Source organism: Pongo abelii, chromosome 11 (genome assembly GCF_028885655.2).
Source record: "Pongo abelii isolate AG06213 chromosome 11, NHGRI_mPonAbe1-v2.0_pri, whole genome shotgun sequence".
Taxonomy (NCBI): domain Eukaryota; kingdom Metazoa; phylum Chordata; class Mammalia; order Primates; family Hominidae; genus Pongo; species Pongo abelii.
The window spans coordinates 134556375-134574746 of record NC_071996.2 but is presented as its reverse complement, the minus strand read 5'-3'; the positions used below and the strand labels follow the sequence as shown (position 1 = coordinate 134574746).

The following is an 18372-nucleotide window of genomic DNA, read 5'->3' as shown; positions in this document are numbered from 1 at the left end:
AGTGAGATTGAATAAACGTAAATATCTGTTAGTAGGAGAATAGTTAAAAAAAGAAAAATCAAGGCCGGGCGCGGTGGCTTACTCCTGTAATCCCAGCACTTTGGGAGGCCGAGGCGGGTGGATCATGAGGTCAGGAGATCGAGACCATCCTGGCTAACATGGTGAAACCCCGTCTTTACTAAAAATACAAAAAAAATTAGCCAAGCTTTGTGGCAGGCCCCTGTAGTCCCAGCTACTTGGGAGGCTGAGGCAGGAGAATGGCATGAACCCAGGAGGTGGAGCTTGCAGTGAGCCAAGATCACGCCACTGCACTCCAGCCTGGGCAACAGAGTGAGACTCTGTCTCAAAAAAAAAAAAAGAAAAAGAAAAATCAGGCCAGGCACGGTGGCTGAGGTGGGTGGATCACCTGAGCTCAGGAGTTCAAGACCAGCCTGGCCAACATGGTGAAACTCCATCTCTACCAAAAATACAAAAAATTAGCTGGGTGTGGTGGCACGCGCCTGTAATCCTAGCTGCTTGGGAGGCTGAGGCAGGAGAATGCTTGAACCTGGGAAGTGGAGGTTGCAATGAGCTGAGATCACACCACTGCACTCCAGCCTGGGTGACAGAGCAAGACGACTCCACTTCAAAAAAAAAAAAAAAAAAAAAAAGGAAAAGCCAGTACTGAAAACAGACATATGTTGATGGCCTTCTCAGCATTCCTTGATTCTGGGGTGTAGAACATCTCTCTCTCCCCTGCTGAAGGTTTAAGTCTTTAAGTCTGCTGAAATAAATGGGCAATAGATAAATAAGAGAAAAGGCACACAAATGTATTAACAAGAACATGTGCATAGGGGCCACACAAAATATGAGACTAAAAGAAGGCCAAATGGCTGAAGTTTCTATACCATGTGGAAAGGAAGAGAGGCTTGGAGCATATCGGGGGAGGTGGCAATAGGTTATGGGAAGGAGAGGGGAGGAGATGCATGGTGAGCTAAGGTTGTCTTATTATGCAGATGAAGGCTCACAAGCAAGAGCCTGCAGAAAGAGTAGAGATGTCCAGTGTGTTGACAAACTTCAGTCTTTCTTCCTGCAATATGAGTTCAGATGACAGCTTGTGGTAAAATTTCTCTGTCATGGTGGGCGCGGTGGCTCATGCCTGTTGTCCCAGCACTTTGGGAGGCTGAGGTGGGTGGATCACCTGAGGTCAGGAGTTCGAGACCAGCCTGACCAACATGTTGAAACCCCGTCTCTATTAAAAATATAAAAATTAGCTGGGTGTGCTCCTGTAATCCCAGCTACTCAGGAGGCCGAGGCAGGAGAATGGCTTGAACCTGGGAGGCGGAGGTTGCAGTGAGCTGAGATTGTGCCACTGCACTCCAACCTGGGTGACCGAGTGAGACCCTGTCTCAAAAAAAAAAAAAAAAAAAAAGTTTCTCTATCAGACCTTTGAAAGTGTCAGAACTTTTAGTCTCCTTCTCCTGAGAGATCTGGATAAGGCAGATAAAGGGGTCTCAGAGGAAGCCTGTTTGCATCCACAATTTACTTCATTAATGTAGATTTCTACCACAGATTCAAGACTCCCCACAAAAACACAGCTTTCCAGAGCTATCCTGTGTCTGTAGCCCCTCTGAATAGCCATCCCAAAATATGCCAAAGAATATTTTTGGGTGACATATTTTGGTTTCCCACACTTCTTTACTAGAATAACATAATTTTCATTCGGATATTCTGCCTTCTCTCACACAGCCTACTCACTTCAAGGGAAGCTAATCCCAATCCGACTCACAGGTGGCCCCTAGGTGGCCCCCAAATGGCCTCAGCCAGTCAACACATTCCCAGTTCCCCGGGGCCCAGTCATTGGTGGGGATGTGGCCTGAGGCGGTCCAATTAGAGTGAATTATGGGACTCTTGCTCAGAATGCTGGGAAATTCACAGGCTTGTGGACACTCTCTCTGGATGTAGACAAAGTCCCATTTTACCTGTGGGTGCTTTTGGCTCTGTTCCAGGCTCTGCCATCTTACAATCAAAGGGGAGGGAAGCTGATACCATGGAAGGCAAAGGAGGGCAGTGGGAAAGAAAAGAGAATGTCAGATTAAGCTCTCCCCAAAGCCTGTGTTATCTTTAGACTTTACAGTTACATAAACTATTAAGTTCCCCTATTGTCTAAGCCAGATGGAACTAGGTTCCCCGCTCCCTGTAAATGGGTCTAACTAATATCGTAGCCAGGATTCTTTGAGCAGTACCATGGGCACTAAGGTAAGCTCTGTAGAATCTCATTTGATCAATTACAAAACAGGCATATGATGGAACACCATGCAGCTGTTTAAAAATGAGATATTACATGGAAAGATTTCTTTGAGAAGTGGGAAAAAAAGCAGACAACAAATATGTGGTATAAAATCCTGTACCATCGGGTGGGGAAATGTACATTTTAACTGAGTGATGTCTTGATGGTGAATGGGGAAGGTATTGAGAGGAGAGAAGGTGTCTGTTGTTTTCCTGGGTTATCTCAGCTTGAATCCTATTTGATGCCTGAGAGGAGAGAGGAGAGGGCACCCGCTCCCCCAGGGGAAGCCTCCAGGGGTGGGAGGGGCCCCCTAGAAGGCCTGGCTGCAGGCTTGAGTCAGAAGCCAGGGGAAGGACCTAGCCTTTGTTTTTTATTTTCCTTTTGAGATAGAGTCTCAATCTGTTGCCCAGGCTGGAGGGCAGTGGCACAATTTTGGCTCACTGCAACCTCCACCTTCCAAGTTCACGTGATTTTCCTGCCTCAGCCTCCCAAGTAGCTGGGACTATTGGTGCCTGCCACCACGCCCAGCTAACCTTCTTTTTTTCTTTCTTTTTTTTTTGTAGAGACAGGGTTTCACCATGTTGACCAGGCTGATCTCGAGCCACTTGCCTTGGCTTCCCAAAGTGCTGGGATTTTGGGGGTGAGCCACCATGCCCCGCCAGGACCTAGTCTTTGAAATGCCAAGGCTGAGAATTAGGGGAAGTGTGGGTGGTGGGACATAGACAGAAATGCCCCGTGCTTTTCACCGCAGTGGAGATCTGCTCCTCTGAGGAGAGCTGAACCCAGAATCTCTTGGTTCTATGGGGGAAGGGAACAGGCAGGCCCAGGGTCCCTGGAATGGGGGTGGAATTGACTCATTTAGAGGCTTGTCTGGCTCGCTAGATTTGAGCTTCTGGTTCTGTCTTGTGAGTCCCCAGTCACCCAGGGCTACTATGGGCACTCCTAAGCTAGCACTGAATGAAAGGATGGAGCAGGCAAAGCCAAGGTGGGGGTGGGGCACAGACAGGGAAAGTGGGGGCTTCACGCCTGCCCATGCCCGAAGAGGTGAGGCTCCCACCTTCTATTTTCAAGCCTGACTTTACAGCTGGAAGTTCTGCTTCCTGGAAATGCAAATGTTATTTTTAAGGAGTCTCCTGCCCAGGGAAATCTTGGTCTGCTTCACAGCTCCGTGGGAATATGCCACTTTAAAGTGTTTGAAAAGAAGAATCCACTTCTGAGACATATGCATTTTCAGAAAGCTTTCAGTAGACGGCCAGGCCTTGGAGCTTGTGAATGAGGCCTTTCTGTGTTTGTGGCTGCCTGTGAATAGTGCAAGGAGAAGAAGAGAAAGGAGGCACTTTCCATTCCCCCAGCAGCTGCAGGCCGAGGGTGCCTAGAGGCCCAGAGGGTTTGGGATGTTTGTGTTGAGTCACTTCTCCTCTGGAGGTTTCCAGGGGAGCTGCTTTGCATGAGTTAAGTATGCAGCCTGATTCCCAATTCCACTAGCCTCTGTTCCAGGCTTTGCTGCCTCCTCTTGCCTCTAGGATACGGCCTTGTGGGTCAATCCTGCAAGGGAGGCCACTGGCCAGTGCAGGAGGATGGAGCCCGGCTGTTTGATACATGGGGCATTTCTGTCTATGCCTCACCACCTACACCTCCCCTAATTCCCTGCCTTGGCATTTCAAAGACTAGGTCCTGGAGGGGCATGGTGGCTTACACCTGAAATCCCAGCACTTTGGGAGGCCAAGGCAGGTGGCTTGAGATCGGCCTGGTCAACATGGCAAAACCCTGTCTCTACAAAAAAAAAAAAAAAAAAAAAAAAGCCAAAACAAAAGTTAGCCGGGTGTGGTGGCGGGCGCTGATAGTCCCAGCCACTCAGGTGGACCCCTTTTCTTTCCATCCTTCGCACCTCAGTTGGGACTCTGTAGGGTTTGCTGGTGCTCCCTCTCTCCTCAGTTGGGACTCTGTAGGGTTTGCTGGTGCTCCCTCTCTCCTCAGTTGGGACTCTGTAGGGTTTGCTGGTGCTCCGTCTCTCCTCAGTTGGGACTCTGTAGGGTTTGCTGGTGCTCCCTCTCTCCTCAGTTGGGACTCTGTAGGGTTTGCTGGTGCTCCCTCTCTCCTCAGTTGGGACTCTGTAGGGTTTGCTGGTGCTCCCTCTCTCCTCAGTTGGGACTCTGTAGGGTTTGCTGGTGCTCCCTCTCTCCTCAGTTGGGGCTCCCTGTAGGATTTTCTGGTGCTCCCTTCTCATCTTAGTGGGGCTCCCTGTAGGATTTCCTGGTGCTCCCCTCTCTCCCAAGTTAGGACTCTCTGTAGGGTTTGCTGGTGCTCCTTTTGGCCCATCCCTGGATCATCTTTGCTCTGAGGAGGCTGAGAGAGCCTTGAGAAGGAAGGGCACCCTAACACCTGACCCACAAAAGGCTTTGACCCCCATTACAGGAGCCCACTGAAGGTCCTCGGCTCACCCCAGGGAGCTACCTTGAGAGGTCACTGTGAGAAAGATGGAAGTGTTTGGACAACACCTCTCCCCCATTCTCACCCTCTCCAAACACACAGTCCTCCCACTGCTCCCCCGGTGGCCTGTGGTCAGCCTCTTGGGGGTGTCCTTTTGGAAGGATGGAGACCAGCAGAGTACCAGAGGAGCCCGAGGATGCCACCAGGTTGCTGTCCCAATCTTGCACCTGGGATCGCAGAGCTGAGGGGTCCAGATGGGCAGCTTCCGTCCCCCAGGATGCCCCTCAAAGCCAGGAACACACACAGTGTTACTGGAAAAAGGAGACTTACCCCAGACCCCAAGAGCGAGTTCTTGGATTTCATGTGGGAAAGAGGGTGAGTCGTAGTGCATAGCAAAGATAAAACAGTTTATTAGAAACTACTCTATTACAGAATATGGTGTCCTCAGAAAGCAAGAGAACGCATTCCTCTAACTGAAATATAACACTTGCTTACATGGGATGTTAAGGCTAAGGATAGTAGACTTTATAAATAAAGGCTTGTGATCAGCTTGTGACAGGCTATTAGCATTGTTATTTTCCTAGTAACTATTGATTTCAGCAAGAATTTATGAGAGTACAATTACCTTTAAAGTGAAACTTATTCTCAAATGAAGGATGCTTTGTTCTTTAAATATCGGGACATTTTCAGATGTTCTGGGTCTCTAGTTAGCATCATTAACCTCTTCTTTGAACTACAAACATCTTGTGATGAAGGGTGTCTAACCCCCAAGGAATGTAACCCAGCAAGTTTGGCTTTATCTGGCCTTTATTCGAGGTGGAGTCACTCTGGTTAAGATGTCCCTGACAATAGGACACCAGGTGAGTTGATTCTAAGGCCAGACTATAGCCTAGACCAAGAAATGATCCTTCAGTGAGCTGATCATGCCCCTGCACTCCAACCTGGGTGACAGCGAGACTCTCAAAAAAAAAAAAAAAAAAAAAAAGAAATTACCCTCGATTTTATGTCTGATATTAACTAACCAAACAAGTTAATAAAATGGACAGCAAATTAGCCAAAATAAAATGCCAGTAGAATTAAAAACATGCCTTCAAGACCGAGGTGGGCAGATCATCTGAGGTCAGGAGTCCAAGACCAGCCTGACCAACATGGTGAAACCCGTCTCTACTAAAAATACAAAATTAGCCAGGCATGGTGGCACATGCCTGTAATCCCAGCTACTTGGGAGGCTGAGGCAGGCGAATCGCTTGAACCTGGGAGGTGGAGGTTGCAGTGAGCCAGATCGTGCCATTGCACTCCAGCCTGGGCAACAGGAGTGAAACTCCTTCTCAAAAGAAAAAAAAAAAGTCTAAAAACTGGAACCAATCTGAATGTCCATTAACAGGTGAGTAGATAAACACGCTATGGCATATTCACACAATGAAATACTTCTCAGAAATAAAGAGGAATAAACTATTGATATATGTAGAAATATGATTTAGGTTTAAAATATTATGATGAGCGAAAGAAGCCAGGTAAAAAAAGTCCAAACCGATTGAGTACATTTATGGTAGTTTCTAGAAAGGCAAAATTATGTGTCTATGCGTCTGTCATGACAGAAATCGAATCAGTCATTGCCTCGGGTGAAGGGGGATGGATACTCAAGAGGGCCCTGGTAGGTGGGGAGACTCGGTGGTGAGTCTTGCAGGTCTGGTGAAACAGGGAGGAGAAGGGGTAAGTCTGAGGACAGAAGAGAAGCATCTTGGGAATAAAAGGTGATTCGATCCCTGGCAGAATCAAGGCCCACTTGGAGCCCATGGTCATGAATTTCAAGCGAGTCTGGCCTGCACGGCTGAGCTTCCCAAAGTTTAGCTGCACAAGTCCAAGTGCGCAGGAGGCAGAGAACTGGATTTGCCCCAGGGTTGTGGTTTTGCCAAATGAATGGGATGAAGGGAGATGGGCAAGGGAGTTGGAAGTTTCTTTCATTAAATTCATTCCTAATTTCATCAGAACAAAACGATTCCTTTGCTTGTTCCCACAGAGAAAGCAACATCCCCAAATACATATGAAACACCGATCACTAAAGGCGCAAAACAGATACCACATGATTCTCTATTCCACTTCTCTTAGGCAGCTCTGTTCAGCTAGTGGGGCTCACCTAGTTCCCCGCCAGTAGCCCAAGTCTCTTTCAGCAACTACAGCCTTGGGAATCTTCTGTACATAATACCTCCCTGTGGTTGGTTTGTCAGCACATTAAAAGCACCTCCTACCAGACACAGAATGGAGCCCCATTAGAAAAAAACAACTAAACTCCAGTGTCATCCTGCAGCAGACTGCAATCCACACACCAGTGTCCAGGGTGTAATCAGATTCTCCAGAATATGGTATACACAGTCCATGCTTGACTGCTGCCAGTGGCAGGCAGGAGAAGGGCAGAACAGAGGAGGAGAAAGGTTTAAAGGAGAACTCGGTCCCGAGGGGTCAGCTTCTTCTGGAGCTGGTCAGCCCAGACCCTTCATCTTGACCCCCGTGGGAGACAAGTGGGCTTCTCCACTCATCTCCTTGATGCACTCCTCAGATGAGATCAGACACCCGCAGACCTGAACAGAACTCTTCTTTTTAAATTCTCAACCTCGAGGCCCCTCCTGGAGGAGTCTGAGCCTGGATCTCTCGCTCAGCCCTGCTGCTGGGACCAACCTGGCTCTCTGCCTTGGACACTTTCCTTCTTGCCACTGGCGATTAGCACCTCCTTTCCTCCAGACTCCCAACAAACAGGCGCCTCCAGCTCCTCTGTCCTCCTCATTCACTAGCTTGCAGCTCAGTTCCTCCTGGCTTTGGCCAGGAATGCATCTTGGGACATTGGCAAGGGCACTTTTCCAGTTCAAATCTCTGCTTCGACCCCCTGTGACTGGCTGAGGTGTAATAAGTATATGCTGTGCTTGCACACGCAGAGGAGTTGCTGCCTGGGGACAGAGGGGCTTCCTGAGTTTCCCGGCGAAGCCAGAGCCTGTAACAGCAGCCCGAAGTGCTGTCCTTCCTCTGATGGGTCTCATTGGTGGCTGCAGGCCTGATCGACTCCAACATGGCCCTGAGCCTGGGGCCTTGGCAGGACAGGCTGCATGGCAGGTGTCCCCTGAGTCTCATGGCTGCCTTTACCTGGCAGCTTGGTTCCCTGGATCCTGGTTATTTACTTACTCTGTGAATGAGTGACGGCCTGGGTGCCAGGCTTCATGGCCAGCGGGAGGGTGGCTGTCCTCAAGGGTGGGGGTGGGGAGGATGGAGACCAGGTTGTATCTGAAAAGCCAAGGACCTCTCATCTGGTCCTGTGTTCCTGGCACAGTGGACTGGAGAGACCAGACAGGCAGCTGCAGGAGGATGGGGCTTCCTGGACTTTCTTCTGTGCTTGGATGGATCACTATACTGGGACCAACCTATCTCAAGAATAACCAACTGGGCCGGGTGTGGAGGCTCCCAGCACCTTGGGAGGCTGTAATCCCAGCACTTTGGGAGGCTGAGGTGGGCGGATCACTTGAAGTCAGAAGTTCGAGACCAGCCTGGCCAAAACGGCGAAACCCCATCTCTACTAAAAATACAAAAATTAGCCAGATGTGGTGGCGTATACTTGTAATCCCAGCTACTTGGAAGGCTGAGGCAGGAGAATTGCTTGAACCCGGGAGGTGGAGTGAGCCGAGATTGAGCCTGGGCGACAGAGCAAGACTGTCTCAAATAAATAAATAATAATAACCAATTGATTGATGGCTTTTTCTTTTTTTTTTTGAGGCAGGGTCTCCTTTTGTCACCCAGGCTGGATTGCAGTGGCACGATCTCAGCTTACTGCAGACATGACCTCCCAGTCTCAAGTGATCCTCCCACCTCAGCCACCCAAATAGCTGGGACTACAGGTGATAATTTTTTTGTTTTGTTTTGTTTCGTTTTTTTGTAGAAAAATACAAAATACGAGTTTTCGCCATGCTGCCCAGGCTGGTCTCCAATTCCTGGGCTCAAGTCAACTGCCTGCCTTGGCCTCCCAAAATGCTGGGATTACATGTGTGAGCTACTGCACCAGGCCAATTGATGGTCTTGAGACAATGTTCAGAGCCAGGGTCTGAGCTCAGCCTGGTGAAGATGCTAGCCTCTGCTGGAGCTTAGACAATAATACCCCAAGATGAAGGCTTCAGAAGGGAAAGTTTTTCTGTGGTCTTCTCCTGCCCTCTTATCTCTCAGTCCCCTCTCCCCCAAGGCTAGCCATACACTCAATCCTTTCCCAAGGTGCCGTAGAAACCAGAACCCATTCTCCCCAGAGCTAGTCAGAAAACCTAAAAGTATTACTTGAATTTTCCCCCAGCCTTGTGTAAGAACTGGCCATAACAAAATGATCTGACCTACCTTGTTTGCAGTCAGTCATAAGACCCCCATTCCAGAGAAGATCTTGCCCCATGCCCCAGAGGAAGGAATGCTGCTCAGAGAGGCCGAGAAGAATCTAGACAGACAGGCCTTGCTGGGTTCCCCACATAGTCTATCAGCATTAGATCCGACCCTTTTGTCCAGTCCTATTTCTACAAGGCTGTCCACCTTTGTTGAAACTAAGCATGAAGACAATTTCCTCTGTACCTCTGGGTCTTCATTCTGAAGGCTCCCATGTGTACACATTAATGTGTATGCCTTTCTCCTATTAATCAATTTGCCTCATGTGAGTTTTCAGTGAACCTTTAGGGGACAAAGGGCCTTGGCCCCTACAACTTGCAGGCCTGGCCGCAGCCAGACTGTCCCCAAACTCACAGCCACAGTAGTCTTAGTTATTGCGTGGTGATAGTAAATATACCTACTCACTCTTCTTTCCAGCTCTAAACTTCCCTCTCGAAAGCCCCTATCAGGGGCTGTTGCTTGAAATTGACTGTACTTAAAATAGTCCTCTCCAGTGATCACATTTATACTCACTCTGAGTATCACACTCACTCATTATACCACACTCTGAATACAATGGCCTAGGCCAAATCTTAATGTATCCCAAAGTGCTCCCGAGGGTGACAGGTCTACTCATTCATGAGAGTCTGCAATGTGCCGGGAAGGATTTGAGAAGAAAAAACCTGCTCCCTGCCTCCAGGACCTAACCACAGAGTAGTGGATGTGTCAACAGAACTGCACCCGGCAGGATGAAGATGGGGACTCCAGCATGTGGTTGTTTAGCATGTGTGGTTCCCACTCTTCAAGAGGGATCCCTATGGCCCATGACGGGCAACATGAGCCACAATGCAAGGCCAGTGTGGGAGAGCATCCACAGACCCACAGATGAGCCCAGGTGACAGTGACTGTCTGGGAGGATGCTCTTGGGGTTTTGGTGGGATGGTTCTTTATTGTGTGGTCTGTCTTGTGCATTGCATTCTTGGCCTTCACTACTAACAGCCCACAGCATCCCCCCGTCACTGTGACAACCAGCAGTGCCCCACACATTTCCCTGGGGACGGGAGGCTAGTTTTCACCACTGCCTGGGGGATCCAACTGCCAGGATCTGCTGCAAGTCCGCCGCTTGAGGAAGCTGAGAGTTGTCTCTCCTGGCCACTTGAGCATTCATTCTGGTGAGGTGGTGGTGGTAGAGGAAAAAGCGGAGAAGCAGAGGGTGAGCACAGGTCCTGGTTGCAGACCCGCAGCCAACTGGAGGGGGCATGTGCTGTTTTTAGCTGCCCAGCATCCATTCCCATCTCTTTTGGTAACAGGTTATCCACACTGCAGTTGGAGAATCATTTTCTTCCCTGCTCAGTGCTGTTTCTGTGGATTTTATCTTCATGTTCCAGAGGAGGCTGTGCAGCTCCAGCCTGGCCAATCAGCCCCCTGCATTTTCCTGGGCACAGTGATGGATACCAGGAGGGACACAGGACCTAATCAGAGCTGTGATGCCGTTTGCTGTGGGGAGACAGGCCGGCTCACCCTCTCTGCTAGACTCGATCTCTGTAGGCTGGGAGCTGTTGCTGCTGCAGCTGGAATGGAACTAACTCTGCTACAGAGAGAGGGAAATGGCCCATGCCCCTGGAGCAAGCCACATCTGAACCAGAACTGTCTCCTAACTTTTATAGGAGCTAATACATGCTCATTTTGCTGAAGCCTAGTTTGGGTTAGGTTGTCCAACATTTACAACAAACGGGGACCTCAATACACCAGAAAAAGGAAGTGTCTTCAGTCCAGAAGCTGCAGCCATGGAGTCCCCAGTCCCTTCCACCATGTCAATAGGTCTCTTCATCGTGACCTGCAGGACAAGACCACAACACAACCCCACGCAACTCCCACACCTGTTTCAGAAAGGAAATCCTAGGACTGGGAGGTGGGAAATGGGCTCCAGCCTGGCCCATCCTGCCCAATCCCACCAGTGCTGTTGTGGGTAAACCAGCTCCCCACCTTCCCAATGGCCGCCCTGCTGGGTCCCAGTCTAACTAATTCTTAGAGGCATAGCAGGTCACCTGGGCATGGGTCTGTGGATGCCTCACAGGCATTCAGCATTGTCCTCCCTCCACCCCTACACCATATGCCGCTGTCACCGTTCCAGTGCATGCGGGCTGACTCCTAAACCTCGCATCTGCATTTCTTTGCCTGGGGGCTTCCTCTCCAGAGGGGGACAAAAGTGTGGAGGAATTAACCACCTCCCTCCTCACAGCCTTTCTCCAAGACCAACAGGTTACAAATACCTCAGCTCCCTGTCAGGTGGGATGCCTATGCTGTGTGGTGTGTGTTCTCCATTCTCCCATCCCACGACGCCCCAGCAGGATCAGGCTTCAGCTGCCCTCAATGGCCACTGCATTAGGACTCACTAGTACTGGCTGTCCTCCCTTCTTTGGTGGTTCCTTTTTATTTTTTGAGACAGGGTCTTGCTATGTCGTCCAGGCTGGAGTGCAGCGGCGCAATCATAGCTCACAGCAGCCTTGACCTCCTGGGCTTAAGCCATCCTCCCGCCTTGGCCTCCTAAAGTCTTGGGATTGTAGGCATGAGCCACCACGCCCAGCCTCCTTCCCTCATTGACACTCCTCTCCCCTACTGGTGTTTGCTGGGATCACCTTGAACTAAGATTTCGAATCGGCTGTTCAGGAGCTAGAGGTAAAATCGCACCAGGCACTGGCTGAGTGTAGCCACATCACTAGCACTAACCACATGGCTGCATGGCAGGCTGCTCCCCATCACAGGTGACCCTAAAAGAAGCTATTTCTAGAGACAGTGTTCCTGGGCACAGGGCCTCTGTCCTCTGGGGTGCAGGCCTGGAGGCGAACCGGCACATTCCTCCTATTCCCACTAACTGGGATTACCCTGGGACAGAGGTGCAGATGACTAACTACGTTAGCTATTGAGTTAAGCTTTATAATCCCTTCCTTTAGAGTGAGAAAATATAAAGCAAACACTGTGTTCTGTGAGTGTGGGCAGAGAAAGCTGCTCCACCGAGGGTCTGTGGCCCTGAACAGGAATGACAGGCACCAATTCTGCTTGACCTGCGGCTCAAAAGGTCACTGGGGCCCCCACACCTCCCTTCCTAGTCACTTGCCAAGTCCAACTTTTATGTCTCTAAGTAAAATATGCTAAAGAAACAGAATTCTTTTTTTTTTCTTTTTTTAAATTTTGGTGACAAGAGAGGTCCTTTGATGGAAACTGGATCTGTAAGAAAAACAAGGACAGAGCCAATCAGCTTAGACAATACCCCGTGTGACCTGGAATCCTGGTGGCTTTCCAGTTTCACAGCCTCACAGGTGAGGGTTCAGCAGCTGTGATCCTTCCGTGGAGAAATAAATTATTTAGGATTCAAATTTCTTCCATTCCTTGCATCCACTCTTTCTTTCAGCCACACACCTCAGGCTGTAATGCCTTTTGCCAGGCGCCTGGCCAGGCTTGGCTCCTGCTCAGCTCATCGGTGCCAGCGCCTTCCCCGGGAACCCCTGCAGCTATGATGGAGTCTCATTCCCCAAAAGCTACACTGCGGTGGTTTGACCACATTCAACACCCAAAACGGCTGGGAAAGAAGTACTTTGCTTTTAGGGCCTCACCTTCAGCTGAGGAAGATGCCAAGGGAGAGGTTCACCAAACTTTAGGAAAGAAAATTCTAGAAGCATCTTTCCCCAAAAAGGAAAGATGCCACTGTCATCAGATGGTTCTTCACTCTCTGGACAGGGAAGGACATCAAACTGCCTGTTGATTAAGAGCTGAGGCTACAAGCTCAGCACGACCTAATGTACCCCCAGGATGCACCCCCATTGCCCTCCCCTACAGTGACTCTCATACAGGTGCCCAGGCAGCTTTCATTGGCTAAAGTTCTTCCCTGGCCAGTTAAAAAGTAAGCTAATTTTCTTTTCCTTTCTTTTCTATTTTGAGACAGAGTTTCACTCTTGTTGCCCAGGCTGGAGCGCAACGGTGTGATCTCGGCTCTCTACAACCTCCACCTCCCAGGTTCACGCCATTCTCCTTCCTCAGCCTCCCAAGTATCTGGGACTACAGGCGCCCACCACCATGCTTGGCTACTTTTTTTGTATTTTTAGTAGACACGGGTTTTCACCGTGTTAGCCAGGATGGTCTTGATCTCCTGACCTCGTGATCCGCCCGCCTCAGCCTCCCAAAGTGCTGGGATTACAGGCGTGAGCCACCGCACCCAGCCTTTTTTTTTTTTTTTTTCCTTGAGACAGGGTCTCATGAGTTCTGTCACCCAGGCTGGAGTGCAGTGGTGCAATTATGGCTCATTGCAACCTCCAACTGCTGAGCTCATGCAATCCTTCCATCTCAGCCTCCCAAATAGCTGGGATTACAGGCGTGTACCAACATGCCTGGCTGATTTTTTAATCTTTTTTTCTTCTTCCTTTTTTTTTTTTTTTTTGTAGAGACAAGGTCTTGGTATGTTACCCAAGCTGGTCTCAAACTCCCAGGCTCAAGTTATCCTTCTGCCTGGGCCTCCCAAAGGTCTAGGATTACAGGTTTGAGCCACTATTCCCAGCCAAAACGTAAGCAAATTTAAAGAAAAATATTAAGTGATTTTACAGGTATCAAAAGTCAGTAAAATTGAGGGAACACTGATTTAACAAATGGTAATGATTATCATGATGATGATAATGGTGTTGATGACAACTACCTCCAAGGGTGATGGTTGTAAAGATTAATTGAGGGGATGTGCAGAATTGCCAGGTGCAGGGCCTGGTGATAGAGGTGGGTGGTGGTGACGATAGTGGTGGTGGTGATGGTGGTGATGGTGATGGTGGTGGTGGTAGTGGTGATGGTGGTGGTGATGGTGGTGATGGTGATGGTGGTGGTGGTGATTGTGATGGTGATGGTGGTGGTGGTGATGGTGATGGTGATGGTGGTGGTGGTGGTGGTGATGGTGGTGGTGGTGATGGTGGTGGTGATGGTGGTGGTGGTGGTGATGGTGATGGTGGTGGTGGTGGTGGTGATGGTGGTGGTGGTGATGGTGGTGGTGATGGTGATGGTGGTGGTGATGGTGGTGGTGGTGGTGATGGTGATGGTGATGAGGATGGTGATGGTGATGGTGATGAGGATGGTGATGGTGATGAAGATGGTGATGGTGATGAGGATGATGGTGATAATGGTGATGGTGCTGACAATGGTGGTAGTGGTGGTGATGTAGCTCTGTTGAGTGCTTATCCTGTGCCAGGAACTGTGCTAAGTGTTTTACACGCATTTTTTCCACTCAATCCCCCCAACAATCCAATGAGAGCTGTGCTGTTATTATCTCCATTTAATGAAAAGAAAATGAGACATCAGGAGTCAGGGAACTTGCCCCAGGCCTCAGAAATACTGGGTGTTGAAGAGGCCTCTGACCTCAAGCCTGCCTGCCTCCAGAACTCCAGCTCACAACCAATAGGTTCTGCTGCAAGGAATTCTGAAGAGAAAATGCTTTAACTTGGGTGCATTCGTCACGTTGTCAGTGGCCAGCATCCACCCACCCCTGTCACCAGGTCCTGTGCCTGGCACTTCTGCACATCCCCTCAGTTAATCCTTAAAACCATTGCCCATGGAGGTAGTTATTATTCTCCCCACTAGACATGACAGTGTCAGAAAAATTAAGAAATGTGTCTCTAACACCCAGCTATCAGGCAGCAGAGTCAAGAAAGGAGTCGGCAGCTCCAACTCCAAAGCTGGCATCCTTCCCACCACCTCCATGTTGACAACAGCAACGGGACCCCCCCAGCAGTGAGCTCTGTCCTCTAACACCTTATCTCACCTCTCCCAACAGGCTCAAGAGGAAGGTACTGTAATTTTCCCATTTACAGATGAGGAAACTGAGGTTCTTGCCACTCAGGAAACACCTCAGGAAATAGCATAGCAGCTAAGGAACTACTATGTCCTCTGCCACAGACATGGGACATGACATCACAGAGCACATGAGGGGATGGTGAGCTCTCCCTGGAGTTTACCTTCTGGACTTGGCTTTTGAGATATTCTGAACATCTTCTCCCAGCCCCATCACCTATCAACTCCTGGGGCTGGTGGAGGTCTGGAAGTAGGTTGAAATGCTTCTCATTATCCCCATGCTATCATCCCCATTGTCACTTATTAAGCATTTGCTAAGTGTGGACATGGCAAGGGGATCATCGTGGAAGTTCTTGGCACCCCACCCAGACCCTCACACCTCACACCCAATGTCTTCTACAAGCCTCACAATAACCCTACAAGGTAGGTTCTATTATTTCACTCCATTGAGAGAGAGGAACCTTGGGAAATAATATATTACACCCACTGCAAAGGCAAGGAAAACAGATGATTATCCCCTTTTTGGGCTGGTGCATCCACTGCCCAACTCCTGTGAGTTGTGAATGTGCTGCTAACAGCTCAGAGCTGCCCCTCCTCTAGGGAAGTGCCCTCAGCCCAAAGGGAGCTGCTCTTTCCACAAAGACATGCAGTCCCTACCCAACACTCAGAGCCAAGCACTGACAAGGAGGAGCACCAGAGGGCAAGCCCCTCCCCTCTGCTGAGACCAACTCTGTGTCATAATTCTTGTTCCAGGGCTCCCACAGGGTCAAGCTGAGGTCTGGCCTCCTCCCTCTCAGCTCCTTCCCTTGCCTCTTCTTGCCTCCCTCACTCCCTCACTCCCTGAGAGCACCTCCTCAATAAACCCTGTCCATTCAACCCCAGTCTCAGGCTCTGCTTCCAGGGGCGAGGGAAGATGGCTGCGTGAGCCATGCCCCTTGCCCTCAGGGATCTTGCAGGACAGCTGGGAGACAGGCCACAGGCAAACAACAGGATCATCCACAACACAGGAGGCACAGGTGGAGAGGACAGGGGTTGAGAAGATGGAAGACATCATTGAAGTTGGGAAGATGGAGAAAGGTTTCATGGAAGAAGGGGGCTTTATGGGTGATGGACTGGTAGGACTGGGTAGGAGACAAGCTTTCAAGGCAGGGAGAAAGTTCCAAGAAAGGTCCAAGATGGGTAGAAATCTTTGCCCCCATCCCTCCCATTTCCTCTTGTCCAGGGTCCATGACCAGGGACACCATCCTGGGGCAGGGAAGGTGGGGGCTCTGTTCAGATGATTATAATAATGAGTCTAGCATCATCTGAGAGCATCAGGTCTTCCCTAGAGGGCCATGCTGGCTGACCCTGAGGCCAGGAGGGAGTCACTCCACTGTCAAGCTTCCCTTGAGAGGCCGGGGCTTGGTCCACCTGAAAAGACCACCTTCATTCGAAGGGACAGAGCACTCCACATACCTGCCGGACCGTGGGCCTAGGGGCTTGTTCACAAGGATTCAATGATGTAGTAGGCAGCTCCTAGAGCCCCCAGAGCCACAGCCACAGTTCCGAGGGCTTGGAGGACACACGTTACGATGACTGGAGGGTTTTCTTGAAGGTTTTCTGTAGAGCAAAGCAGAAGTGGGGGTGGTGGGAAGCTGGGCTTCGGTGCCTCTCTACGAGCAGGAGAAAGTGGAAATTATGTGGCCCCCTCAGGATTGCAGGAATACCCATCTTCCCCTTCTCCAAACTCTTCTTAGGAGAACATTTAATTCTTCCCATCCTTCCAACAATTCCCTACCAAAAGACCCCTGAGGATCAGAGGGTGAGCTGGCCTGGGATGCCAGCTGCCCTGAACACTCAGAGGGGGAGCAGGTTAGGAAGGTGGTCAAGTCGGCTGTGAGCCAGGCCTTGTGCTGAACACCTCACACCCAGTGTCTTCTTCAAGCCTCACAACAACCCTATGAGGTAGGTTCTATCACTTCACTCCATTGAGAGAAAGGAACCTTGGGAAATAATATATTACACCCACACAAAGGCAAGGAAAACACGATTAAGGCAATAATTGTGAGGAGGGCATTCAAAAAATGCAATACCCAAAAAATGCAATACCTACAAAAATAGGGATTCTTGTTTAATGTGAATGTGGATTGAAAGCCAAGAGCCAACATTACACTCCATTGAGAAAAGCATGTGAGTGCTAAAATTGGAACAGAATTAAAACTACATGTCTTGCCCTGGCCAGACATGGTCCCTGTCCCTCCCCGCTCACTTTCCTGATTCTGAGCCTCAGGCTTGCCTTTTCCTGCACCCAGATTGCTCCCGCTTTTCATCTTAAGTCAGAGAGGACTTCAAGATCCTTTTGGACTCGGCTGACATGCTGTTGACAGGAATCTTTCAGAGGTTCCTGTTGGAGCCTGTTCCTCTTGGAACCTTTCAGAGGTTCCTGCTGGAGCCTCTCTTAGAGGACACATGGCTCTTTGCATCTTGCATCTTGGTTTCTGAATGCATGGGTCTTAGCTCTCCATGCAGACTGCAACAATTTTAGGGGTAAAGTTCCCTGTTCTGGTTTCCCTCACAGTGCCCCATGTCCTCTGCATAGTAAGTTTCCCTCAGTAACACTTGCTGGTTTTAAAACGATATGAACCCATGGCACGATTTGGCTGTGGATGGATGGAAGTACTAAGCGCGTGGGCGGGGTGTGGCTAACGGTGGCAGGCAGACCTTTCCTTGACGGAGCTTACTGGGTGGTGGAGTATTTTTGGCTCCAAGCGTGTTCTCCCCACACGCCCTGGTATCTATTTGCTTATTTCCATGTGTAGGAGAGATGGAGTTTTTCAGCTCCAGAAAGGAGAGGGGATTGGGTAGGGAAGAGGCTGGGAAGAGGAACAGGACGAGGATGGGGGTTGGGGGGTCTCAGCTCCTGGGGTGGGTGTATGAAGTTGCCAAGTGGAAGGGCCTCTTCCATTGAGATCTGTGAGGCCCTCAGGTGGGGCGGATGGCGACCCTTCTCCCAGACCATGCATGTAACCTAGCAGCGCCAAAGATGGGAACATCTCCAGTCTGTTCCCTGCATGGATGGGGTCTTCCTATGAGGGCAGTGGCAGCCATGACACTGCTCCTGGTGGCTTTGTGGGAAGAGGAAGGAAGGACAGACACTATGGGTGATATCATGGGGGCTGCCACCAACAGACCAGCCTGGGGGCACATGTCCCCTGTGGGGACCCCCAGAAAGAGCCCGGCACAGTCTGAAGGGGGCTGAGGTCTTGCTATTGTGTGGAGGAGACATATGAGTTACAAGTAGTTTTTTTATCATTAAATTCTGGGCGACATTCGTAGTCAGATCAGGAACCTAAGGCCCCTGCCTATGACACGGGCCACTGAGGGGCCACGGAGGTGCACGGCCAAACAGTGTTTAAAAACAAAGCTCCTGAGCGACTCGGAATCTATGAAGGGCTGAGAGGGAGAGTGTTCTGAGGAGGGGAGGGCAT

The 18372-nt window shown here is 50.0% G+C and overlaps 1 protein-coding gene across 8 annotated transcripts in view; it reads right to left on the bottom strand.

Moving 5' to 3' along the window:
- Positions 1-794: 794 nt before the first annotated feature.
- SPATA3 (spermatogenesis associated 3) overlaps positions 795-18372 on the bottom strand; it is a 22779-nt gene continuing 5201 nt past the window's right edge. The window contains exons 3-6 of one of the 8 annotated variants that reach the window (XM_063713118.1): positions 16361-16504; positions 11356-12310; positions 9065-10919; positions 6229-8261 (exon numbers count right to left, since the gene is read on the bottom strand). In XM_063713118.1, coding sequence (XP_063569188.1) covers positions 16399-16504 — 106 coding nt within the window. In that variant the 3' untranslated portion in view covers positions 6229-8261; positions 9065-10919; positions 11356-12310; positions 16361-16398. Of the gene's footprint in view, positions 1384-1961; positions 2022-6228; positions 8262-9064; positions 10920-11355; positions 12311-16360; positions 16558-18372 lie in introns of those variants that run through there. The other 7 variants (XM_063713117.1, XM_063713116.1, XM_054549966.2 and 4 more) reach the window with 7 other exon arrangements.